The following is a 27491-nucleotide window of genomic DNA, read 5'->3' on the forward strand; positions in this document are numbered from 1 at the left end:
TGAGTTGGTGAGTAACCTCGCCGCAGCATTCTGCACATTTGTAACTGTTTTGTGGAAATGGCAGGGAGACCTAGTAGAAGGGAGTTGCAGTAGTCTAATTTTGACAGAATTATGGACTGAATTACTAATCGGAAGTCGCTGAAATGAAGGAGCGGTTTCAGAGTTTTGAGCACTTGAAGTTTGAAAAAACATTCTTCAGTGGTGTTGTGGACGAAGGATTTAAGGTTAAATTGATTGTCGAGTCGCACCCCTAAGTCTCTGACAGATGGGGAGTGGTTAATGTATGTTTTTGCGAATTGTGTTGCGTTTTGGGAGTTGGTGAGAATATGGTTTTCATCTGGTGAGATGATGAGGATTTCAGTTTTGTTATGATTGAGTATGAGGTTCAAGCTGGATAGCAGGGTATTGATAGATTGTAAGCAGTTGTTCCAATGTGCCCAAGTTTTTTGCAGGGATTCTGTGATGGGAAGAAGTATCTGAATGTCGTCAGCGAAGATATAAGGCTTTAGATTAAGGCTGGAGAGTAGGTGGCAGAGTGGTAGCAGATAAATGTTAAAAAGTGTTGGGGAAAGAGATGATCCTTGCAAGACTCCTCGGTTTGATTTGATGGGAATTGATTCTTCATTATTGATCTTGACTTTATAGAATCTATTCTCCAAGAATGATTGGAACCAGCTGTGAGCTTCTCCTTGAATTCCTATATCAGATAGCCGCTCGAGAAGGATGGAATGATTAACTGTGTCGAATGCGGCGGATAGGTCCAGAAGGGCAAGGAGATATGGTTGTTTTTTTTCAAGATTTAGGAGGATAGTGTCAGATAATGATGTGAGTAGCGCTTCTGTGTTTTGCGATTTCCTAAATCCGAACTGGAAAGGGGAGAGTATGTTGTTCTCCTCTAGGTACTCAGCCAGTTGTTTGTTAACAAATCTTTCCATCACTCTTGAGATCAGGGGGAGCTTAGCGATTGGACGGTAGTTTGCAGGGTCATCCGTTGAGAGGTTAGGTTTTTTTTATTAGGGGTTTCAGTATGGCTATTTTTAGTTGTTCTGGGACTTTTCCTTGAGCTAAAGAGCAGTTTATGATGTCTGCTAATGCTTTGGAAATGGTGTTAGGAATAGCTAGTAGAAGATTGGAGGGTATGGCATCCAATGGATGTGAGGAGGGTTTAAGCTTATTGAGAATGATTTCGATTTCCATTGATGATGGGGTTTCGAAGGATGACAGGCTGAATTTCTTGGTGGGTGTTGAGGAGCTGGGGGGCATTGCCGTCGGCTGTAGAGAAGAGATAGGCTTGAGAAGGTTGGTGATCTTCTTGTCAAAGTATATTGCTAGTTCCGTGGCTTTGTTGGATGCTTGTTCGTCTGGGATGATAGGTGGGGATGGTTTTGTTAGAGATAATACAAATGAAAATAAGGCTTTGGAGTCGAATGAGAAGTTATGTATTTTTTTTGCAAAGAAGTCTTTTTTGGCCTTGAGGATGGCTGTTCTGTATGCGTTGAGGTGGGTTTTGTAGTTTAGAGTTGAGACAGTGGAGGGAGACTTGCGCCAGCTGCTTTCTTTTTTCCAAAGTTCTTGTTTAAGGATTTTTAGTTCCGGAGTGTACCACGGATGTCTATTGGCTTGAGGTGGTTTCAAGGATTTGGTGATGGAGGGACAGGATAGATCAGCGACCTCATTTGTTATCTTGAGCCAGGAGTTGATGGCTGAGGGAGCATCTGTGAGATCCAGTCGGTCGAGCTGTTTAGTGAGCAGGTTGCTGAGACTGTCTAAGGGGCATGGTTTCCTGAATTGTATGGTGGTTGCCGGGAAGATAGGACGAGGCTGGTCTTTAATTTGGAATTCGGCGGAGATGATGTGATGGTCGGACCATAGGACCGGGACGCAAGTAGGGTTAGCAGCCGAGGTTATGCCATCGTTGAGAAAGATCAAGTCAAGTGTGTGTCCCGCTTTGTGCGTGGGATCTTTGACAATCTGTTTGAAGCCTAGGTGATTGAGTGCTGTAAGTAGGATGTCACAGTTGTGTGATTGACAGGTGCTGTTAGCATGTAAGTTAAAGTCACCCATCAAGATAGCCGGTTTATCCTGAATGAAATGTTTGGCTGTGAATTCAATTAATGGAGAGGGATCGGTGTCTAGGGTTCCTGGTCGTGAGTAGTCTAAGGCTATTTGTAGATGGTCCGAGTTGAAAAAGGCAAGTTCGGTGTTATTTATTGTAGTAGATAGTTGTAGTGAAAGTCCAAGACCCTTTTTTGTGGCTAGTAGGATCCCACCACCTCTTTTTTTGATTCTGGGGATTGAGTGTACGTCGTAGAGATGGTTGGGGAGCTGGTTTAATAAGACTGTGTCTGTGGGTTTCAGCCATGTTTCAGTAATGGCGCAAATGTCAGGGTTGTTGTCTGTCAGGTGGTCATTGAGTAGGTGGAGTTTTTTTGTGATCGACTGGGCGTTGAATAGAGTAAGCGTGAATAGTGTGAATCCTAGCATTTGAGAGATTGGGGAGATCATAATTGGAATCAATCTCTGGTGTCGGATGCCTAGAATCCTGGGTTTGTTGGCAGTGAGTTTGGGTGTATAAGGGATAGTGGGTATAGGGAATAGGTGCATCCTGTTGTGTTGGTAGGTTGAGTGGTGTCTTTGTGTGATGTCTGGTGTTGTGGTTGGGATTGCAGGGAACTGGAAGCCTGAAGGGCATTAAAGTAAAAGCTGATGAGTTCTTTGATAATTTGATCTTGAGTAAGAAGAGTGGCAGGATAAGATGAATGAATAGGGCCTGACTTCAGGGGCTGAACAAAGGGGCGCACAAAGGGGCAGGCCCCTTTGTCGCGCGCCTCTGGCGCGCGATGCTCAGCGCACAACACCTAGCAGGGCATGGGTTTAAAGCCCAGCCGGGCTGTTGCTGATTGGCTGGAGGCTTTTGGGTGGGCGGGCCTTGGCGCGTTTCACTCGTTTTTTTTCTTTTCTTTAGTAGGTTTAGGGCCTCGGTGCGCGGCTGGCGTTGGGGCCCCCCGGGTGAGGAGGGCGAGCACTGACCTGACCTTCCCCTGGCGGGGCTCCGGCGCCGGTTGCGCAGGTCTTCGGTCGCGGCCGGGATCGGCAAAGAAGAGGAAATGGCGCCTGCCGCGCGAAGGTTTAAAGCCCAGCCGGGCTTTAAACCTTTAGCATACAATCTGTTCTCTCGGAGGCACTGGAGAACTTGCCGTACATAAACCAGAACGTGAGAATAAAGAAGGTCCCGAAAGAATCTGGCTCCTGCTGGAGAAGAGGAGGGTCTAATAAATCCTCGAGCCAGATTCTCTTGAATATACTAAGCCATGGCCTCCGACTCAGGTCCTGATAATGTGTAGACTCTGTCCCTGGGTGGAGATCTTCCTGGGAGTAAATCTATTCCACAGTCATAGGTCCGATGTGATGATAAAACTTCCATTTCTTGCTTGCTGAAAATATCTGCAAAGTCAGCATACTGGTGAGGTAGCCCAGAGGCTTAGGTAGTTTCACTGGAATTAGGCAGTTTTGATGGCAGTAGGAATGCCAACTTGCTAGCTGCAATGATCCCCAGTCCAGCCGGGATTGATGCAGCCTTAACCAGGATAATCCAAAAATCACCTGATTAACAGCGGAAGGAAGCATATGGAATTGAATAGTCTCTAGGTGAAACAGCCCCGTAGTCATTTTAATAGGCTTGGTGACAAGCATAATTTTATTTCCAAAAGGCTGTCCAGATACCGAAGAGACTGTAAGCAGTGTTTTCAAGAGTTCTGTGGGAAGTTGATATTGACGGATGAGGCTTCCTTCTATGAAATTACCAGCAGCACCAGAATCCAAGAATGCCTGGAGATGAATGGAACCTCCATCAGTAGGTAAGGTTACTGGAATCAAGATTTGCAGAGAGGAAGTAGCATGATCTAGGGAGGCTCTCCCACCAGTCCTAGGCCCAGGTGTTTCTCGACTTGTTTGGGCATTTATTGGCGAAATGACCTGTTCCGGCACAATAGGCAGAGATTATTCTGCCTTCGACGGTGCAGCTCTTTGGGCAAGATCTGGAATCGGTCAATCTGCATAGGTTTGGCAATACTGAGCTGAGCCTCCAGAGTCTTGGGAACCACAAATGGTCGCTGAAAGGCTGGTGCAAGTCGAATGGGTTGTTGAGCTGCCCATTCCCGGGACCTCTCCTAAAAACGAAGGTCTAGATGAATAGCCAGACATATCAATTCCTCTAAGGACTCTGGTGGTTCTCGAGCGGCTAACTCGTCCTTAATGGCTTCTGACAGCTGTGAGACTATCTTCACCCCAGCAGAGTTCGGCAGCAAGAGTTCAAAACTGGATAACATACTCTCCCCCACAGAGCAGGGCCCTTGTCGGATCTGAAGTAGGTCTGAAGCTGCGGAGGCAGATCGGCCTGGCTCATCGAAAATTAAGCAAAAGTCTTTCAGGAAACGGTCCACATTATTTAATAGAGGATCATCTTGTTCCCAAAGGGGTGATGCCCATGCCAAGGCTGGTCCTTCTAATAATGATAAGATGAATGTGACTTTGGTTTTTTCTGTGGGGAACAGTGAAGATTGAAGGGAGAAATGCATGCGACATTGATTATGAACCTCCGGCACTGCTGGGGATTTCCATCGAAACGTGGAGGAGGTGGAAGTCACAGAACAGGAGGAGATGGTGTGACAGAAGCCGCGGCCACTGGCGGTGCGACGGCCAGGGCATCCATACGAGTGGCCAATCTTTCCAGAACCCCAATCACTTGGTCCAGCACTCCTTGCTGTTGTTGTACACATGAAGTCAGTCCGGGAATGGCCTGTAAGGCTGTTAAGTCTAATGGGTCCACGGCCTCGGCTAACTGCTACAATTGTAATAGTGGACTGAATGATAGTGTAACAGTCTTACCCTGGCTTGAACCCGGACCATGGTAGGCAGCCGGTAGGGGGTCAAGGGCGCAATTTGGTCCCCAGAGGCAGGCAGCCAATAAGAGAAGGTCCAGAGCACAATCCAGGTCAGAGAGGCAGGCAGCAAGCAAGAGAAGTTCCAAGGCACAATCTGGGTCAGAGAGGTAGGCAACAAGAGAAGGTTCAAGGCATAATCCAGGTTGGAGAGACAGGCAGCAAGCAAGAGAAGGTCCAAGGCACAATCCAGTCAGAGAGATAGCAAGTGAATCTGAGGAGCAGCACCAGCACAAACACGCCTGTAGCCAAGGCAATGCTGTGCTGAAGGGTTGCGTTTAAATAGTCCCAGTTCCCGCGCTAGCGTGGGAACTTCCAGAGAAGGCGATGACGTGCCGTGGAGGGAGGAGACCTGACGCAGTGTGCGTCGAAGCTCGCTGCAGCTGGGGAATGCGGCCGCCAGCCCAGTCGAAAGCAACAGATTCGGAGGAGCACTGAACAGTAACAATATGTAGCTATACGGTGTTGTGATGGAATCTAGTGTTAAGGTGGATAAGTCACTGGGAGCACACTATCTTTGTAGGTATGACCTTCCAGATTAAGTACTTGAGCTCACAAAAGCTAAGGCTCAAAAAGGGCTTTCACTAGCTAGATAAAACCACATTAAGGTACCATGTCACAGCTGGAAACTAACCAAAGCAAGCCCATAATTAATCTGACAACTAAAGGCTTCTACATGGTAGTGATAAGCACCAATCACTCTGAGATGAACCCTCAGAGTTGGTTTTAAAGCCAGATTTGAAACAATATAGAAGGTATTCAAGCAGTTTTTTGTGTGGATCAAGAGAAGGGATCTAGGGTCTTGCCCTCACACGAGATGGCAAATTGCTTCCATTTAAACCTATAGGATATTCTAGTGGAATCCCTCCTAGAACTTGAGACAACAGATCAGAGTGCAGTAAATAAAAACTCCATTGCTGTGAATATCCAGGCTGTGAGGAAAAGAGACAATGCTGGGATGAAACAGCATTCCTGAACTATATATAATCAGAGTTTGGGAAATCCCCCAACCGAACTGATCACTTGATGAATAACTCTAAAAGGAATGGGAACCAGATCAGTCTTGGCCATAAAGGGGGTATGATAATCACAGTTCCTTGGTCTATTCTGAGTTTTACTAAGGTCTTTACTACCAGGAGTATCAGAGGATATGCATATAGAAGACCAGTCCCCCTCTGAAGGGCCTGCCCTCTGGCTCCTCTTCTGGAACAGAAGCTCTAGAACTTCCTGTTCAGAGAGTCTGCAAAAAGGACTATTGAGAGAACTCATCTTAAAGGGGGTCATGGATCCAACCTAGCAGGAAGTTTCTTTCCCTGCCAACTATGTGGTACTTAGGGACATCCAGTGAGCAATGGCACAGTTTCGCACTGACAAGTTATCTGACATAGAAGGGGAAGCTTATTCCTCCCTGCTCACTGAGGTAGAACATAGCTACCTGATTGTCTATCTGGCCTCGAAGTTTTTAGGGTCACTACTGCCTGTAGCTCCAGGAAACTCTGGTAATATTTTTCCTGAACAGACTGGGTTGTGAAGCCCTCAAATATGAGTTTCTCAATCCAGGACAGATATATCTTTTGTCATAAATTTGATAAGGAGCAACTTGGAAAGACAAGCCCTTGTCTAGATCAGAATAGGTGACCCACCAAGACAAGGAATCTCTGAGCTGATGCCTGACAGAGATGCATTCCTTCAGTCCCTAAGTAACTTGAGTCCCTGTAGACTTTAAGATCCATGGCACAGGAGATCTCTAAGGAAGTAGTAGGGACTGTGGTTATGAATGAGCAGACTAGATAAATGCATGTGGTCTCTTTCTGCTGTCATATTTATTTGTTCATTGGGCTTTTCTCATATGGAAAAGTGCCATGGGGTGACATGAACTGTTGATATGACCCATCATTCTTAGTTTGTCTCAAGCTGAACAACATCTTTTACTGTGGACATTTATTCAATGATCTTGCTGTTGGGGAGAAAAGCTTTTGCATAAGTTGCATCTAGCAGAGTATCTAAAACATAAATAAAAATGATACGGCTTAGTTTATAATGAACTCTGGCAACTTTAACATCAGGATGATGATGTGCATTGTTCTTCTATGCTTATGATATTCTCTTGACCAGCCAATCGTTCAAATGGAGGAATTCATGAACTCCCAATCTGCATAGAAATGCTACGACAACAGCTAGACATTCTGTAAATACTAGTGATGCATATACTAGGCCAAATGGCATTATGCAGTGCTGGAAGTAGTGTTCCCCTACTACAAATCTGATATTTCCTGTGAATGGAATGTATCTCTATGTGGGTGAACACATCCTTGAGATTCAGAGACTATAGCCAGTCTCCTTTATTTTATTTAAAATCTATATAAATAAAAATGTTAAATAGTTTGTACGTCGTTGCTAATCTCGCCAACCGCTTAACCGAATGCGTTCAAATTTGCACACAACATTCACTTCCCATACGGGAAGGATCTTATACACTTACATTACATATAGGTCACACCTGTGACAAGTAATACAAATTTAAAAATTGCTTACACAAAACAGCGACATCTGGTGGCCGTCAGCGCAAGCGCAACCTCTTACACCTTTCACACACACTCACACACCACACCCCACCCCCACACAGGGCTATTGTCTTTCATTCACACTCCCTCATAACACACAGAAATCCACACTCATCACACCACACACCCCCACCCACACGCCTGCCAATGTCACTTACTTCACCCACCCTCCCAAAACACACCAAAACACGGATTCCTGGCTGCTACATTGGGAAGCCACGCATTTCACACACCCTCCGAATTTAAATGAAAGTACCCTCTTCCACCCACCCACGCACTGCACTCCGATCACACACTACACCTGAAACAAGTCTGTGCTTCTCCGCCGGCACCACAGGAACGGTCCGGGACACATCGCATTCAGTAGGGCCGGATGCCAGCAACCAAAATGGCGCCGGCGGACCTTGCCCTTACTATGCTATACGGAGACAACAATGACGTCGGTACACCATGTGACATAGTAAGGGCAAGAGCCCGTCGGCGCCATATCCTCAGCGGACATTTGCCCTTACTAGGTCAGGAATCCTGACGCACATCTTTCACCGGTGAAGTTTTGCGACATGGCAGCCGGCGGAACAAACCCTAGCACACACCCTCGCCACCGGCTGGCAGTTTACACAGGTAGCCGGGGAGGAGCATGGTGGGGGACCGTTCTTATTTTCCGCCGCAAGTTTTTCACAGGGGGGGGCCACTCATTCTCCACATCTCCCAAGAGGGGGGCTGTAGTGTGGGTTGCTTTATTTCGCCGGGTTGGGGGGGGGGGGGCCCAGGAAGGTGTGCTTGCCTATTTAAACTATTCTTTGCTGGTGCTGTTCATTTGGGGTACAAAAAACAAAACAAAACACACAAACTATAACCTTTACTGCTCTGTTCTGTTTTTTCAACTTAACCAGGCTCAGCCACAGCAACGCGTGAACCGATTGCTTTCAAATTTGGACACAAGCTTCACCTCACATACGGCAAGGTTATTCTACACTTACGTTACATATATGTCACACCGGGGGCTGGTAAAAAAGTTTTAAAATTTTGGTTCCACAAAACAGCGACATCTGCTGGACGTAAGCACAAGGTCTTACACCTTGCACAAACGCTCACACCCCACACACACGTGACCAATGTTTGGGATTCATACACCCTCCAACCAGACACAAATCCACCCTCCTCACCACCCCCCCTGCACACATGCCAATTGTACTTACTTCACATACCCTCCCAAAACACACAAAAACCCACAAAATTCCAGCATGCTACACCGGGAGGCCACTCACATGCCACATGTTTGCAATTCCCACACCCTACGAACTCACACACAAACACCCTCCTCACACCCCCCACACCCATGACTTTTCTACTTACTGCCCACACCCTCAGAACGCACGCAAAACGGCAGAATAGTTCGGGCTGCTCCAGCTGGGGGGGGCAACACCGCTCCGTGACACATCGCATACACTACGGCCGTCGGCTGCCAGCAATCAAAATGGCGCCGACGGCTCTGTCCCTTACTAGGACACTCGGGAACGCCAATGGTGGCAGTAGCCCATGTGACATAGTAAGGGCGAGGGCCCGTCGACGCCATTTTCTGGACTGGCAACCGGGCACCTTCGCCCTTACTATCTGAGCGAGACGACCGCTCCCATTGCTCCACCCCACTGACAGAGTAAGTTCTAACAGCCGTCGGAGACAGTTTCAGTGCTGGCTGCCAAGGGCCCGGCGCTAATACTTCCATGCCGGAACGAACGCCCGCTCCACCGACTACCATTTTTGACAGGTATCGGCGGGCCTGCAGGGGGGCGTGGGGATGTTCTTGCGTCCATGTTCGGGGGGGTGGGGGCAGGGGGCGGTTATCCCCATTCTCTTTTCTTTCTTTTCCACTTAACCTGGCTCTGCCACTGCAAGCGTGGCTGGGTACAGCTAGTGATTTACAAACCGCTTTCCCAGCTAAATAAGTTGTCCAAAGCAGTGTTCAGCAAGGGATCACAATTCACAGTAAAGCAATAAAAACAATCAATCTTCTCAGCAATACAGCACAATGAACTTCCAGAAAAAGAATATTAATTCTCCTCAGTAAGCATCAGCCAGGTCTTCAATTTTTTCAGAAATTTTAGTAAATCATGTTCCTCCCTGCTCTTCAGTGGAAACATGCCACATCTAAGGAATTGTCATGGAAAAAGCTCTAATCAGGGGCCTAAATATGTTGTAATGCTTTAACCAATGGTAGTTGTAACTGAAATTGATGCTGTGAAATTTACGAACTGTTTGATGTTCTCCACAACAACTGGCCTTGCACATGAGGTGGACAGCTCCCATTCAATATTTTAAAAGACAAACCTAGCAACTTGAACTTACAACATGATCTTATACTGAAATCTTGAACTTCTCCTTCAAGAGATATTGATTCAAGGCTATTACATCTAGGATGGGCCAGAATCCAGTGATCCTGAGTATCAAAAAAACTTATAGTATGTTCCTCACCCCTCATTTTCTGTTATGATAGACTTGATGGAGCAGTATTTCCTGATGAAAGGGGATAATAAATGATCCCTTTTGGAGGATGATTAGTAGTGTTTCCAATAAAAATGAGGGCCTGGGACAGGTGCCCGGATGCACTCACTTAACATGGCGGGCGGGCACACCCCTGCAACGTGCAGGCTCCTAGTGTCTGGGGTAGGCATTGCGTGGCTGGCCCCCGTTTTCCTGCGATGGATTGTCTGTGACATTGGGGGAAGGGGAGGGGTCAGATCATTGGGGAGGGGTGATGACACTGACCAACTTTGAAATATGGCGGCTGAGCAGCGACATTTCCCTTTTATTGCCGGTCAGTACTGGGATAGTTCATGTCCGTGCAGTGAGGCATCACCATCCACCCAGCATGTTGCATCCCATCCCTCCAGCATATTGCATGCGATCGGGAGAGGCTTCAAGACCAAATGGAGGACATGCTACTGCACTGTAGTGGGGAAGCTCAATCGTAAGCACACGTGTGGTGAAAGGTGGGAGCATGATGGGACAGTAGCACGACATGAATTCGGTGAGTCTTCAGGCAGGCGAAAGCAGTCACCAAACCGGGGAGGGGGGGGGGGGGGGGGGAGGAGACCTGCTTATTGTAAAGAGGGTGCAGGCACACGTAGCCAGTCTGATGGAAAACAGATGCAGGGGAAGCAGAACATGGCGAAGCTATCCAAAGTCGATCTTTTATGTTCAGGAGCCAGGTACTGTACCCCCGCCCCCTTCCAAGTTGTGATGGGAGAGGCCTGAGAGGGAGACAAAAGGAGGTATGTCAGAAGAACGACGAGGCGCAGGCACCTGGGTAGAGCATGAACATGAGATTGGCAAAGGCAAAGACTCATAGTGAGGCAGGGCCCAGTCAGCACACGCAACAGTAGCAAGGACAGACAGGGCATACAGAAAGCATGCATGCCCAACCTCCAGAGTCAGCACCAAAATTAAGGGAGCAATCATGCAGTAGACAATGGCTTGTCATCAGGAAGCGTGAGGCGCGAGGCAGGAGCAGGGCCTAAATAGAGCAGCACAGCATATGCAGGAGGCAACAGGGGGTTTAGGGGACCTAGGCCAATGCCCCTTTCCATGGTTACTTGTGGGCGTCAGAGGCAGGTCAAAGGGTGCGACCTCCGCAAAAAATAGGTCAACAGGCAGCACATGCGGCATAGTCAGTCTTCGCAACGATTGGTGGCACTTGCTGGCGATATAACAAAGCATCCTGCAGTTTTAAGGACTGCAAATTTTGACATGTCTGTTTGGTTTGCTCCAACCCACACCCTGCAAGCAAGTGCACAAAGAACCACTCAGCTGGGAGATCTACTAGAACAAGATGGCCATACTAAGTTTCGCAAAACTCCATCTTCCATGAATGTCACTGCTTTGATCATCTAGTTGAGAAGCTACCCAAAGAAAAGAAAAGCTACCAAACTGGAGAACGGTTTCTGCGAAGGGTTTAGAATCCCTTTTCAGGATCCAATCTATGATACCAATCTGAACAACGCATCCTTGGTGGTCAAACTCACAGACATTGTTTGGCAGAAACTGGAAGTTGATTTGACCTTGAGCAGGATGGATGGCCCATTCCAGCATCCACCATTTGACAAGATGATGCTGTCGCCACTAGCAGTTATACCAGAAAAAGAACCAGGCAAATTCAGGTTCATACAGAGTTTGTCACAACCCCATGGCACATCATTGAATGACAGACTACCATTAGAGGCATGTACCATTCAGTATGCATCATTCGACAGTACAATAACTTTAATATAGGAATGCAGCAGGGGAGCTTTGATGGCAAAAGTAGACATTGAGTCGGTATTTCAGCTCTTGTCCGTGCACCCAGAAAACTTCCTCCCACTGTTAGGTTTCAAGTTTTGCAGAATGTATTATTTGGACAAGTGCATACCAATGGGGTGTTTGGTTTCTTGCACTTATTTTGAGCTATTCAGTTCCTTTCTACACTGGGTTACTACGCAGAAGGCAGGGCTGGAGAACATCATGCATTACCTTGACGATTTTCTCTTTGTTGGGCCGTGGGATATGGATGATGCGCATTTCTTTTCTTTTTACAAATGTTCCAGGAAGCCAGAGAAGAGCTGGGAGTGCCACTAGCTCATGATAAAACAGAAGGCCCTGTTATAGTTCTTCAATTTTTAGGGACATAATTGGTTTCTGAGAGAATGCTATCAGAGTACCTGAGGATAGGCTGGAAAAGCTATGGTCTCTCCTACACCAGGCCTTGCAGGCTAAGAAATTAACTTTAACAAGCATTCAGTCTCTCATCAGTTCACTAAACTTTGCATACAAACTCATCCCTATGAGAAGAGTCTTCTTGAGAAGATTGGCGGCATGTTCAATGGGCATCCGCAGACCATATTATTTCATCAGAATCACAAAGTTGGCCAAGGAAGACTTGGCTATATGGGTATTTGCTCTTGACAAGTTCAATAGCGTTTCTATATGGCAAGAACCTCCAGTCACCAGTAGGGACTTGAACATACACTCAGATGCATTGGGGGTTGGAAATTTGGAGTTTGTCAGCGATCATGGTGCGCTGTTCCTTGGCTGGCGTTATGGGCAGAAGAGGGGGGTGAAGTGAAACATAACATTTTTGGAATTATTCCCCATTTTAGTGGATCTGGTTGTCTGAAGTAGCAAGCTACGGAATAAACAGATAATTTTCTGGTGCGACAATGCTGCTGTTGTTGAAGTAATCCACAGGCAATTGGCCAGGGGCCCTTGGGTGATGGAGTTATTACAAGAGGTGATCCTCACTTGTTTATGGCTCAACACTAGCATAAGGACAAGGCATGTGCCAGGGATTAGAACTGTGTCACAAATTCTCTTACACGTGCTAAATGTGATTTATTTCAAAAACAGGTTCCAGACAAAGATGAGACAGGAGTCCTGGTTCCGGACTGCCTTTGAGAGATTGGAGTAAAACCACACGTGACTTGTTTCAGGGATCTGTAGCCCCTTCCTCCTGGTTGGTGTATTGTAAGGCAAAAGAAAAGATGATGGGTAGCAGGGCCTGTCCTAGTGGACCAGTGATTCAATATTCGACGTCATTTTGATTACTGGCAGCCGATGGCCCTTTGCCCTTCCTATGTCACAGGGGCCGACCAATGGCACCAGTAGCCCATGACATAGTAAGGGCAAAGAGTCGTCAGCGCCATTTTGATTACTGGCAGCCGACATCCCAAGTGCAGGAGATCGCTCCCGGACCCCCGCTGGACCACCAGGGACTTTTGGCAGGTCCTGGGGAGGTCAGGAGGGTTGTAGTTAGCTTTTTAGTTTTATTTTTATATTCGCTCCATAAGACGCACAGACATTTCCCCCCACTTTTGGGGGGGAAAAAGTGCGTCTTATGGAGCAAAAAATACGGTACTTTTAGTTTTGCAAGCTTTTTCTGAACGCAGTCTTTTAAAAATTTTTGAGATCTAATTTACTTCCTTTTTTATTTATGGCGGTTTTCTATTATTCTATTCTAAGACCTTCCTCAATGAACACTAAACAGAAATATTTAAGCAATTCAGCCTCAACATATTCCCCTTTCACCTCAGCACCAAAGCACTGAGTTCAGTACTGTACCACTCAATGCCTGTTAGTAAGCCCTGGATCCATTGACACTAGAGCTCACAGGGCTTAGTAAGGCATTCTGACCTGGTTAAAGTTCCAAGCATATGCTTCAAGGGTGCTCCTGTTCAACCCCTTCAAAAAGACTGCTGAGGCCAAACTGTAAAGGTCTCAGTAGAGGATGACAGACATTCTTGGGTCACCAAGGGGGATATATCAGTGGCTCCAATACAGAGCCCTGAAGACAGCAGCAGCTGAGTTCCTTCTTAGGACACAGTGTTCACTTCCAGATGGGGTCATCTGGAAGGGCGGAAATTGACAGTAGCTATCTCCCTGCTCTTAGAATCAAGTACGAAAGTCAATGCTCAAGATCTATGATCTTTGACGCCAAATTTGATGCAGAGGAAACCTTTTTGGGCATTGAGTGGAAAGGTTCCCCACTACTGAGTCTTCCTTAGATCCTGACTCCAAGGAAGATTGATGCACCCTTGATGTTGAAGGCCCAAAATTGGTAGGTGGGGCTCCTGGGTCCCTTGCTGTCATAGAGGCATCAAGCCTTCAATATGTGCCCAAATAAATCATTTCAATGTATCTTTGTTGTTTTATGACCCTGGACGACATCTTTAAGCAGTTGTTGCAACCAAGGATATTGTACTTCACACCTAAGCAGCACATGTTAACATGTTAAAGGTCCATAATGGATACCTTCCAATCACAGCACAGGTACTTCCTGAAGTTTCTGGCTCTCTTCTCCACCATATTGAGAAACACAGATGTGACAAAAAAAAAATAAATTAATAAAAAGGCTGGGAGGGATAAAGGCATCATTCAGGTTTCAGCTCCCACAGACCCTGCACTTTTCCAGCAGGAGAGGACAGGAAGGCTCAACTGAATACTTCTCCCAGCAGCCCTGGCAGAGGACTCCAGAAGACTTTGTGAGCCACCTAGGCCTCAGTTTCCACAGGCCCCGCACTCTTCCAGCAAGAGAGGAACTTACTATAAATTTACAACAGATCTGATACACTAAAAGGAAATTATTTCAAGTGATTAGGGTGTGTAACCAGTTATTTGTAAGTAAAGGTAGTGTTTTGAGGGTAATTGACAGACAAAAAAAATAAATCAATAAACTAAAGGTTAGTTTTACTCCTTTAGAAATTTTAAATCGCTAACACAACAAAATTAAGATGCAGGCAACAGTCCAGCAGCAAGAGGAGGAATATCCAGTCATTTGCACTAAGTGCCACATCTATGATTATCTACCAATTGGTGAGAGGCTGCATATGTGTGCACTCAGTGCACATAACTCCTAACCCTCAGAAAATGAGTCAGATCTCTGAAGGCTAGAGCTGCAGATTGGAAGGCGCTAAGGGAGATAGAGAGGCATAGAGAAGAGACCTTCAGGGGCATAATAGAGCAGTCCTACCTCTACTCAGGCAGCCCATGTGCTGCCTTGGAGCATAAAGGTCACATGGAAGACTAGCATCATCTTGGTACGCCAGGAAGCAATCCTGTAGCTAGGATCTGCCCTCAAGGTGATATAGTATCCTCTTGCACCAAGGATATGTCTCTAGGGGCACATTCCCAGAAGGGAAGGTTATGACAGCCATTGTAGTTGATGATTTGATCATTAGGAATGTAAATAGCTGGGTGGCTGATGGATGTGTGGATCACTTGGTAACTTGTCTGACTGGTGCAAAGGTGGCAGACCTCACACATCATACAGATAGAATTTTAGATCGTGCTGGGGAGGAACCAGCTGGCTGGATACATGTGTGCACAATGACATATGAAGGTACAGGAGGAAGTTTCTGGAAGCCAAATTTAGGATTTTAAGAAGAAAGTTGAAATCCAGAACTTGCCGAGTAGTATTCTCAGAAATGTTCGACGCGCAGGACCACAGACAGGCAGAACTCTAGAATCTCCAATGTGTGGCAAAGACGATGGTGCAGAGAAAAGACCTTTAGGTTTGTTAGGAAATGAACAACATTTTGGGGAAGGGGAGGTCTTTTCTGAAAAGACAGGTTCCAGGGTGGAACCAGGCTGCTAGCACTAACCTTTAAAAAGAAGATAGAGCAGTTTTTAGATTACTAGATCATGAAGGAAAGCCAACAGTTGCTCAGGAGTGCATGGCTCAGAATTATGTATCTTTGAAGGATACTAATACAGCTGGGAAGTTTGAGCTTTCTGACAAGAGAGTCTGCAATAAATGCAAAAGTGGCCCAGGTGCTGTTAAGTAAGAGCAGACAAAGTGGAATATTCCAAAATTATCCTCTCAATTATTAAACAACTTTGAAATTTCTGTATACAAATGTACACAGTCTGTATACAAAGTCTAAAAAATAAGATGAGACAGTGAGAGTGTATAGCACTGAATGAAAAGGTAGATATAATTGGCATCTCATAGAAACTTTACACTCAACCCTTACATTACAACTTTTAACAGTGTACCTCTTTTTCTTCTGGTCTCCTTTATTTCTTCACACACTTTATTAAACTCTGGATCCAGTTCAGCTGCAATGATGGCATGTGCAGTGTCTTTCAGGGTACAAGCTCTGTGCCTTATTATTTTATCTAGAAAAAAAATTAAAGGAAGCATTTTTCTTAAAACTAGTTAATATGCATAATCACTACACCTCATCAAAACAAACTGATTGAACAGTACACTTTTGAGAGCACAAATATTTCAGCATCACAAACCAAAATGCAAACAGTACTTAATTTCAACCTGGAGAAATTAATATTTTCATTGGCAGCTGTTGCACATCCCATTACAGTGTTCTCAATGGAATATGCACCAACACCTTCACAGCAATCACACAGGTTTATTTATTTAAAATTTTTTATATGTCACATATAATGGAGAAACCATGCTAGGCAGTTTACAATTGAACATTCACAATAAAATGTCAGGACTAAATCAAAATAAAATATAAGTCATCATAAGACAAAATATTATTTAAGCAAATGCAAGATTGAAAAATGAGCTTTAAGTTGTTTATGGAACTATTTACAGTTGGCAATAGAGCAAATCTTAAAGGGCACTGCATTTCAGGGCAGCAGACTAGCACTAGGAAAAGCTCAACGACATGTGGACTGTAAGTACACATGCTGTACAGAAGGAACATTCAATAATAACCTGCCTGCAGAGCATAAAGAATGTGACTGAGTATATTTAATAATTTTATCCACTATACAATAAAGTCAGATGCAATGGATCAATTGTGAGAGACAGGAGATTTAATGCATCTCATTCCAGTTAGTCAAATGTTGATAGATATATAAGAAGAAAGCTGCTAAAGTAGTTATCAAAGGATGCTAAAGTAGTTATCGAAGGATGGTATAAAACAGAGAAGCTTTTAGATTGATTTTAACTTCTTAAATTGTAAACCCCTTAGGGATTTTGTTTACCAGAGCTGAATCACCAACATGAAACCAGAGATTTGCTTATTGAGACCTTGCTGAATTCCCCCATCCCCCAAGACAGGCAATACTTCATCACCAAAACACTGGGATTTACATCTGGAAGTCACATGTTTGAACCTCACACTGAGGAAGGACCTGAAGTAAGATTTTAGGTGAACCGCTGTAATCTGAGCTCCAGGTTGTGATAAAATCAAATGAATCTGTAGACTTGCTTATAGATATGTCCTTGCTTTTATTGGTTATGTTGTTTTAAGTTTGTTATTTACATTGTGTACATTTTAATTATGTAAACCGCCATGATCATATTCGGAAGGACAGTATATAAATACTTGTAAATAAATAAATAAGTCCTCAATGGTAAGTCAAACCCAACTATTTTGTAAAATGGAAGTTCAGTTGTTATTGAAAGGATGTTTCCATCTGTTTTACTGATTTCTGTCTAAATTAAAGCGGCGTAAAACTTTAGGTCACTATTACATGTACCTCAACAAAAGAAGATTCTTAAAAAATTATTACTGAAGGTGGACGATAGAATCTTATTGCCTATACACCATGCTCTTTCTATAGTACTAATTTAGCACTACTTATATCAGGGTTGTCCAACGTGCGGCCCCACCAAGCCTTTCTATCTGGCCCGCGGATCAGGTGCGAGGGAGGTGTGCAGGGACTATCGGGGAGAGGATCGGGTGGGAGGGAAAATTCCCTTCCATATCTAGTAGCCGCTAAAGCAGCGGTTCCCAAATGCGGTCACAGAATTCTCATTTGGGGTTGCGGCTGCCTTCCGAAGGGGGAAAACCCCCCCTTTCCGATTTGAAAAAAAAAAACCCCAAAACACTTCCGGGAAAAAAAATCCGTGTATTATGAGCCACATGCTGCAACTGGGATGGACAGACCACTCTGGCATCATCTCATCCTGCCATGTCCCACACTATCCCCTCACCTCCTGCCCACCGGGTCCCAGGTCGAACGCTGGCAAAGGTGATTAAAGGTTTCCTTCGCCTTCCTCTGCCGACGTCAGGGCCTTTCTGCTACACTGCGTCCCACCCCCCTCTGATGCAACTTCCTGCTGTCACGCGTGCAGGACGCTGTGTAGCAGAAAAGGTCCTGACATGGCAGAGGAAGGCGAAGGAAAACTTTGATCACCTTGCCGCCTACGCCAATCAACCCAGGACCCAGCGGGCAGGAAGTGAGGGGGTAGAATCGGGGATCTGAGGGTGGGGAGTATGAGGGGAGAGGACAGTATGTGTGCGAGTGAGCTCTAGATGTGCTGGACCTGAGGGGGGGGGATGTGTGGGAGAGCGGAAGATGTGCTGGACTTGAGGACGACACACACACCACACACAAGAAGAAGCAGCACAAGGTGGGGAAAACAGAGAGAGAGCAGAAGCTGCTTGAGGAGGGAATCAGAAAGAAAAGATGGTGTATGATCAGGTGAACAGTGAGAGACAGAGAAACTGCTGTAAAAGGGAAAGAAAGAGAAGCTGGAGGCGGGGTAGAGAAAGAGAGAAAAGCTGCCTGAGGAGACACACACACGCATGCAGCAGCTGCATAAGGAGAGGGCCAGAGAGCAGAAACCTCTTGAGGAGGGAATCAGACATTGCATGATCGGCGGAACAGTGAGAGAGAGAAAAGCTGCCTGAGGAGGGAGGGAGAGATGCACATGCACACACACACACACAAGCTGCGGCATAGAGAAAGGAGGGAGAGAGAGAGAGAGAGAGAAGCTAGAGGAGCTGCAAAAGGAGGGGACACAGAGAAGTTGCCTGAGGAGAGGGGCAGAGGGAGAGAGTTAAAGTCTATTTCAGTCCATTCCAGCTTTTATAGACACCAGTTATAAATATTGACAGTAAAAATGGCGGCATCTGCAAGTGGAAGTAGGATGAGTAAAAAAAAAACAAAAAACGTAAAGCTGATGTTGAAAACCACGTATTCAAAAGTTTGTGGACTGATGACTTTTTCATGGTGGAACATGTAGGTAAAGTTTTGTCCTTGATTTGCCAAAAAACAATTGCTGTTCAAAAGGAGTACAACATAAAGCAACATTACACTACAAAGCATGCACTTAAATTCGATAGCCTCGATGGTCAACCACAAAGTGATAGCATTAACTTGTTGAAACAAAGCATCGTCAGCCAACAGTCTTTGTTTAAAGTAGCTAATCAGAGTTCCGAAACAGCAACAAAGGTCAGCTTTTTAATAGCAGAAACCATAGCCAAGAGAGGAAACCCATTTGCAGACAGGAACTTGGTTAAGGAATGCTTAGAACTGTTTATGGATATAGTTTGCCCAGATAAGAAGTCTGTGGTGCAAAATGTCAGCCTTTCTCCTCAGACTATTGCTAGAAGAGCTGATGTCTTGGCGACAAACATTCAAGAGACTTTGATTAAGAGTCTTGATGCTTGCGAGTTTTACAGCTTAGCAGTTGATGAGAGCATAGACATAAGTGACACAGCTCAACTGGCAATATTAGTAAGAGGAGTTACAGGAAAGGAGATCTTTGAAAAAGTCAAGCAGGTAATGGAGAAGTTAAATTTGCGTGAGAACAAGCTGATCGGCATAACAACAGATGGAGCGCTAGCCATGGCATGGAAGCAGAATGGATTTGCGACCTTGTTGGAGAAATCAGTGCCACAGGAAGTCATCATACACCACTGCATAATTCACCAGGAAAACTTGTGTGCCAACAAACTGGAAACGAAGAACGTGATGGAAAAAGTTGTATCAAGTGTCAACTTCATATGAACAAGAGGTCTGAATCACAGGGAGTTGAAATCTTTTCTGGAGGAAGTAGGCTCAGATCATGATGGTGTGATTTACTTCAGCCACGTTTAATGGCTCCGCAGGTCAGGCATGCTCTTTAGATTCTGGAGTTTATGTGATGAAATAAAGACACTCATGGCCAACAAAGGGAAGAATATAAGTTTCCTAGATGATAATTTGTGGGTGAGTGACTTGGTGATTCTGGTCGATGTGACCACATATATGTCAGACTTGAATGTGAAACTTCAAGGAAAGAATCAGCTGGCGCACAAATTGTACAAACATGTCATTACATTCATTGAAAAACTGGAGCTTATTCATTCGCAGTTGATTCTGAAGAAAGTTGTACACTTGACAGTCCTTTCCACGAGACCTACTGACAGTGCAACATGAGAAGTACTCAGAATTAGTTGTCATACTGATTGATGACTTCAAACAAAGGTTCAAGGATTTCAGAAAACATACTGGTGTCATGAAGCTACTGTGTAATCTGTTTCAAACTGATCTGAAAGACTGTATTGATAAATACCAGATGGAACTCATTGACATTAAGAATAACAGTGACTTGAGGAGAGCTTTTACTGAATATGATCTTCTGAGATTCTATAGTTCTTATGTTTCACTGCACAGGTTCCACAATCTGTCACAAGGTGCAAAGAAGTTCATTGCTTTGTTTGGTAGCACTTACTGCTGTGAACAGTTGTTTTCAAGAATGAAAAACGCAAAAACAAAGTCTCAGTCTCTGCTTACAGATGAACATTTAACAGCATCATTGTGCATTGCAAGCTCTACAGTTGGAGCTGATAGACTTGTGTAAACAAAAAGTGTCAGCTTTCCCACTGAATGAGATTAGTTTATGACATGACAGACTTTGGTTAACTTTTTAGAATCTAAATTTTAGAGTAGAGTAGATTGTTGGACTACACTGGTCTAAAAACTCTCTCAAATTGTAATTTGGTGTTTTTAATAATAGCAATATTGTTAATCCGGCCCACGAGCTGTTCCAACAATTGTTCATATGGCCTCCCGAACCAAAAGGTTGGACAAAACTGATTTATATATCACATCACACTAGCCTCTAGATCAGGGGTGGGCAAGTCCGGTCCTCGAGGGCCACAAACCAGTCTGGTTTTCAGGATATCCCTAATGAATATGCATAAGAGAGATTTGCATGCACTCTGCCTCAGTTGTATGCAAATCTATGTCATGCATATTCAGTAGGATATCCTAAAACCTCGACAGGTTTGTGGCCCTCGAGAACTGGAATTGCCCACCCCTGCTCTAGATTCATCAAAAAAAAGTTAATAACGCATTGATAACGCCCGCGATAACAAAAACAGAGCGTGTTAATGGAAATTTTTTAAGTTACCACACCATGCGGTAACTTACCACTTCGCATGGTGTGGTAAACTTAGTGCGCCCTGCGATAATCCCTATTTTTCACATCCTGCGCTAGGGAGAGGGAGAGAATCTAGAAGGCCCTGCTAGTAGGGAGGTATTTATATCTGTATAGGAGGGCCATCTACTAGGTCAAGGTGAGGTGTTGGTGGTGGTTTAGGGGCCAGTTTCGCATGTAGAGTTAGACGTACGTACAGCACAGTACACCTTGGTGAAGATTTGAAATCATTTGGAGTGAAGAAAGTCTCACAAAGATGAAATTTCTACTATGTTCTCTCACTCTAGCTTGATAGACTCTATAACAGGTTACCATACTTTCGCATGGCGTGAATGCAAATGTTTGGGGAGGGGGGGGGCGGGATTGGGGAGGAGTTTGGACGGGATTTAGTTAAATTAGGGGCAATATTGCACCATGCAATAGCCTAATGCATGCTATCGCACGGTTTTAATGCCGGAAAAAACTACACCTATTTTCCTGGAGTTAGGCTGTGCAATATACCCGAAATGGCCATAACACAATTCACAATAAATTTTTGGAATTGCATTTTGGCCATTTCTGGGCTTGGGGAGGGAGAAGGGGAGAGAGGAGAGAGGAGAGAGGGAGAGGAATGGAGGAGAAGGAGAGAGAGTGAGCCTCTGGGGGGCCCTCACTGTGTGCACCTATTTATATCTCTATAGGAGGGCCATCTAATAGGTCGAAGTGAGGTGTTGGTGGGGGTTTAGGGGCCAGTTTCGCATGTAGAATGAGATGTAAGAACAGCACGCATTAACGCCATAACACATTTTGATGAATGATGGGGTAATTTTGACATCTATTGATGTTTTTGTTTCTACAACCTCTCCTGGGAAGCTGTTCCATGTGTCTGTAATGCTTTCTGTCAAGAAATAGTTTCTGATATTGTTCCTGAGTTTATTCAACTGGAGCTTCATATCTGACCTCTTATTCTAGAGCATTCTTTCCTCTGACAAGATTTGTTTCCTGTGCCTGATTTATATCTTTGAAATATCTTAGTGTCTCTTATTTCTCTCCTGACTCTCCTCTCCCATCCACATATTTGGGTCTGGGGGCTAGCATTATTTTGGGGTATTGGGTGGATTAGTCTAAATGGATATTTATTTAGCTATTTTATGGCTTAGCCTACCTAGTGATAGTTGGCTTTAATTGTATATTTGATGTACTGTCTTATATTAATGTATTTTACAGATGTATTAATTTATTGATATATTACAGTCATGATGTATTAGATGTTTATTGTATTTTTTTTTATTGTAAACCACTTTGGGTTGTAATTTGGTACAAGGAAAGGGGTCTAGAAATGTAAATTAACAATTATGCCAAAATACATTTCAAAAGACAAATGTTATAATCCCTCAAAGAAAAAAGCAGCATTGGCATTTTATAAGAAGGAAACTTTAGCCAGTGTTTAAAAACAGGGGAAGACTGTTATATTATTTGAGAGGTATTACTGAAGAGAATAAAAAAATGTGTTAGATGACCCCTATGGAAATGCCACACAGATTTATCCCAGACTGGTGCAAGAGTAAATATATGCAGATTTGAGGGTTGCTACAGGTAAATAAAAAATGTATGCATTTGGGTAAAAGGTCTATAGATATAATGGTAGTGTTTATGGCAGTGGTTCCCAACCTTTATTATGTTGCAGCACAACTAGCACTGGGTTTACTTTGTCAAGGTACACCATCACCTTTCCCCCGCTCCATCTCCTACCATCATCATCTTCCTTTTTTCCGCTATATCACCACCTTATCCTCCCTCCCTCTCACACCCTCTGGCATCATCACCTTTCCTTCCTCCACACCTTCTGGCATCACCACTTTCCCTCTTCCACCAACCGCCTAAACATCATCACGTCCCTTCTCTCTCCACACTCTGCATAATCACCTTCTCTTTCTTACACAATCAACTTTCTTCTCTCTATATCTCCTTCAGCTGCCAAGAGGAATTGGGTGAGCGGCACTTTTTACCTACTGTTACCTCCTCCTCTGCTGGCTTAACTCTGAAGCTGAAATGAAGCCGAAGGTGGCCTATCCCTGGCCCCTCATTACCATGAGGGCCCCTGAGGGGATTAGACACTGATGGCCCCATGTCCATCAGTTCCCACGGCCCCTGGGAGTCGAGTCGCCCAACACTGGAGTTGGAAGATCAGATTTTCTGGATCTGAAGAGCTTCTTCTTTTTGTCTTATCTAGCCTGATGACCCTTGAGAGTCATTTGATTGCATAGACAGCACCCCAGGGCATCATGCGACACTCCCAGGTACAGGATACAGATCTCATGCAGATCCGTAATGGTCATGGTCCGCAGGCACTGGACGCATTGGCAAAAACTAGACACCATGAAAAAAGAGCCAGCGAGAGGTCGATGACCAGTGGTCACTGAGGAATGGCACTGTGAGGAATCGACCACAAAGAAGGAAACACTTACCATGCCGCCCTATCGAAGCACCAAAGGGGAGAAGGGGGATCCGGTGCAGAAAAATACCAAGAAATATAAGTCAAAAGAGCAGAGCTCTACAACCACGAGGCAAACACTTTGCAGAAAGAAAGACTGAAGGGGGACCCCGCATGCTAGCATGCTCAGTGTGCCAGTCAAAGTTCTACAAACTGATAAAAGTTTTCTATGCTAGGCCACATTGATGATGTCACCCATGTGTGAGGATTACTATCCTGCTTGTCCTAGGAAAATTGTTTTTACATTAGTTTCTAGTCTATTTTCTGATATTGTCTCTTCAGTCTACAAAGATTATGAATAACTGGAACCCTTAACAGTTTAAAATAATATTTGGAGTATCATTTTCCTTGTCAGTACCCTGTAATATTAAATAAGACCTTTGCAAGATGTATTCTGCTTCAAAGAAATTTAGAAAGGGTCGCAAGAACCGATTTTATAAATCAAATTGCAAATGGGAAATGATTTCCACAGCTTTCTATAACATGGTATATAATAGAGCGGAACAAGTGCTGTATTCGGCAATTACCTAGTATAATTATAAAAATCAGAAAGCATCACATCAGTGTTAAGTATAATGTTCTCTCAAAATATTAACAGAGAAACTACAGAGTTGTTTTTCGGAATAAAACTCATCGTTGCTCAGGACAAGCCTGCCAAGTAAATTTGGTTTTTACAATTTGGCATTTATCATCAGAAGCTCTAAAACCTACAATAAAATTAGTTGTGGTCAGTGAAAGGCCGAATATATATACAATGTTAAGAAAAAGTTTGTGAACCCCCTAGGATGGTCTATATTTTACTACAATTAATTCAAGTCATCATCAGATCCTAATCAAAACCTTAATAAGAAATATAGCAAATGTTGCTTACATAAGAACATAAGAAAATGCCATACTGGGTCAGACCAAGGGTCCATCAAGCCCAGCATCCTGTTTCCAACAGTGGCCAATCCAGGCCATAAGAACCTGGCAATTACCCAAAAACTAAGTCTATTCCATGTTACCATTTCTAATGGCAGTGGCTATTCTCTAAGTGAACTTAAAAGCAGGTAATGGACTTCTCCTCCAAGAACTTATCCAATCCTTTTTTAAACACAGCTATACTAACTGCACTAACCACATCCTCTGGCAACAAATTCCAGAGTTTAATTGTGCGTTGAGTAAAAAAGAACTTTCTCCGATTAGTTTTAAATGTGCCCCATGCTAACTTCATGGAGTGCCCCCTAGTCTTTCTACTATCCGAAAGAGTAAATAACCGATTCACATCTACCCGTTCTAGACCTGTAACAGGTGTTCTCACAGGACAGCAGGATGTTAGTCCTCACATATGGGTGACATCACAGAATGGAGCCCAATCAGGGAACACTTTTGTCAAAGTTTCTAGAACTTTGACTGGCACCTACTGGGCATGCCCAGCATGGCACTAACCCTGCAGCCAGCAGGAGTCCCCCCTTCAGTCTTGTTTAAAAGCTACAGGAAGTGCCGAAAAATAAAATAAGAAACGTAACGAACCCAACACCACAGGGTGGCGGGCGGGTTTCGTGAGGACTACCATCCTGCTGTCCTGTGAGAACACCTGTCACAGGTAAGCAACATTTGCTTTCTCACAGGACAAGCAGGATGGTAGTCCTCAAATATGGGTGAGTACCGAGCTGACGATGTCCGAGTATGCACCAAATGTACCCAGGTGTGCAAGGCACTAGGACTGGGGTTGAATTTGGTGGAGGGCATCCTGAACCCTAACGGGTAGGCGGAAGGGTGTTGGTATGTCAAGTTGTAAATAGATTGCGCAAGACAGACTGGCCGAAGATGGAATCTTGTCTTCCGGCCTTGTCTAAGCAATAATAGGCTGTAAAGGTATGGAGAGAACTCCAGGAAGCAGCCCTGCAAATGTCAGGAAGCGGCACCGAACATAGGTGTGCTACTGAAGTCGCCATGGCCCTCACAGAGTGTGCTTTAACACTGTCTTGAAGTGGAATGCCCGCTTGCTTATAGCAAAAGGATATGCAGTCCTCTAACCAGGAGGAGAGAGTCTGCTTACCACCCACAGGCTGCCCCAATTTGATAGAATGGAAAAAGTCAAACAATTGAGTGCTTTTCCTGTGGGCAGCTGTACGGTCTAGACAGAAAGCTAGAGCCTGTTTACAGTCAAGGGTATGCAGAGCTTGCTCTCCTGGACTGGAATGAGGCCAATGATTGAAATGAAACTCCGAAACTACCTTAGGTAAGAACTTAGGGTGAGTGCGGTGTACTGCCCGGTCCTGCAGAAATTTAGTGTAAGGCGGATAGGTAACTAGAGCCTGTAACTCACTAACTCTGCGAGCAGAAGTGATTGCCAAAAGGAAAATCACTTTCCATGTGAGATAGCGAAGATCACAGGAATGGAGAGGCTCAAATGGTGGTTTCATGAGCCGACCTAAAACCAGGTTGAGGTCCCAAGAAGGGGCCGGGGGACGCAGTGGAGGCTTGAGGTGAAGCAAGCCTTTCACAGAAAGCATGTTACAAGGGGCTGTACTGAAATAGGAATGTCCCCGATACCTTTATGGAAGGCGGCTACCGCACTGATATGCATTCTGATGGAGCAAGTTTTTAGACCTGATTCTGACAAGTGCCAGAGATAGTCTAGAAACTTCGTGGTGGGATAGGTAAAGGGGTCAAGGGATCGAGAAGAGCACCATGACTTAAACCTGTTCCATTTGTAAAGGTAGGATTTTCGCGTGGAAGGCTTCTGCGAAGCAATCAGGACACGGGAAGCTAGCTCCAAAAGGTTAAGTGGCTGAAGAATTAACCTTTCAACATCCAGACCGTCAGGGACACGGCTTGAAGATTGGGGTGGCGTAGGCACCCTTCGTTTTGAGTGATTAGAAGCTGGTCCTTTCCCAAGGGAATGTGCCTGCGAATGGAGAGATCCCGAAGTATTGGAAACCACATTTGGCGTGGCCAGTGAGGGGCTATCAGGATCATGGTTCCCTTGTCCTGACGTAACTTCACGAGAGTCTTTGAGAGAAGTGGAAGTGGAGGGAATGCATATAGAAGATCAGTCACCCATGAGAGGGAGAACGCATCTCTTGGCTGAGAGTGTTGGCTGCGAGTGAGAGAGCAAAAGTTCTCTACTTTGCAATTTTGAAACGACGCGAAGAGATCTATATGAGGGTAACTCTATTGTTGGAAGATTGAGTCCGCTACTGAGGGGTTGAGAGACCACTCGTGCGGCTGAAAGGTGCGACTCAGCTTGTCTGCCAACACATTGTCCACTCCCGGCAAGTAAGTGGCCCCGAGGTACATCGAGTGGGAGAGGGCCTCCGCACATATCTGCGCAGCCTCTTGACACAGAAGGTAGGAGCGCGTCCCTCCCTGTTTGTTGATGTACCAGATGGCCACCTGGTTTTCCATCTGAATCAGGATCACCGATTGGACAGGCGATCTTGAAATACCCTGAGAGCATATCAGATTGCTCGTAGCTCCAGGAAATTGATTTGGTGTTTGGCTTCCTCTGGAGACCAAGATCCTTGTATCTGCAGTCCGGCCACATGGGCTCCCCAACTGAGGTTGGAAGCATCGGTGGTGAGAATGATTTGAGGGTGTGGAGCCTGGAAGGGCAAGCCTTGGCAGAGATTGATCTGATTTTTCCACCAAGCTAGAGACTGACGAAGTGAGTTGGTGATGTGGACAATGAATAATTTAGTTCTTTGTGACCTTAGAGTCCACTGCATGACTCTCATGGCCAAGCGGGCCATTGGGGTAACCTGAACTGAGGACGCAATGTGTCCCAGCAGGATGAGGAAGTGGCATGCAGTCGTGTGGTGCTGCGACTGTAGCTGGTGTGCGAGAGAGACGAGAGTGAGAGCTCGCTGTTGACG

At 45.0% G+C, this 27491-nt stretch overlaps 1 protein-coding gene across 1 annotated transcript in view; it reads right to left on the minus strand.

Annotated features, from left to right (window-relative positions):
• Positions 1-27491, minus strand: part of ATAD2B (ATPase family AAA domain containing 2B) — a 610472-nt gene that overhangs the window by 81003 nt on the left and 501978 nt on the right. Inside the window, exon 23 of the mRNA XM_029596002.1 lies at positions 16028-16150. Within this exon, the coding sequence (XP_029451862.1) occupies positions 16028-16150 (123 nt within the window). The remainder of the gene's footprint in view (positions 1-16027; positions 16151-27491) is intronic.

Source organism: Rhinatrema bivittatum, chromosome 3, assembly GCF_901001135.1.
Source record: "Rhinatrema bivittatum chromosome 3, aRhiBiv1.1, whole genome shotgun sequence".
NCBI lineage: Eukaryota > Metazoa > Chordata > Amphibia > Gymnophiona > Rhinatrematidae > Rhinatrema > Rhinatrema bivittatum.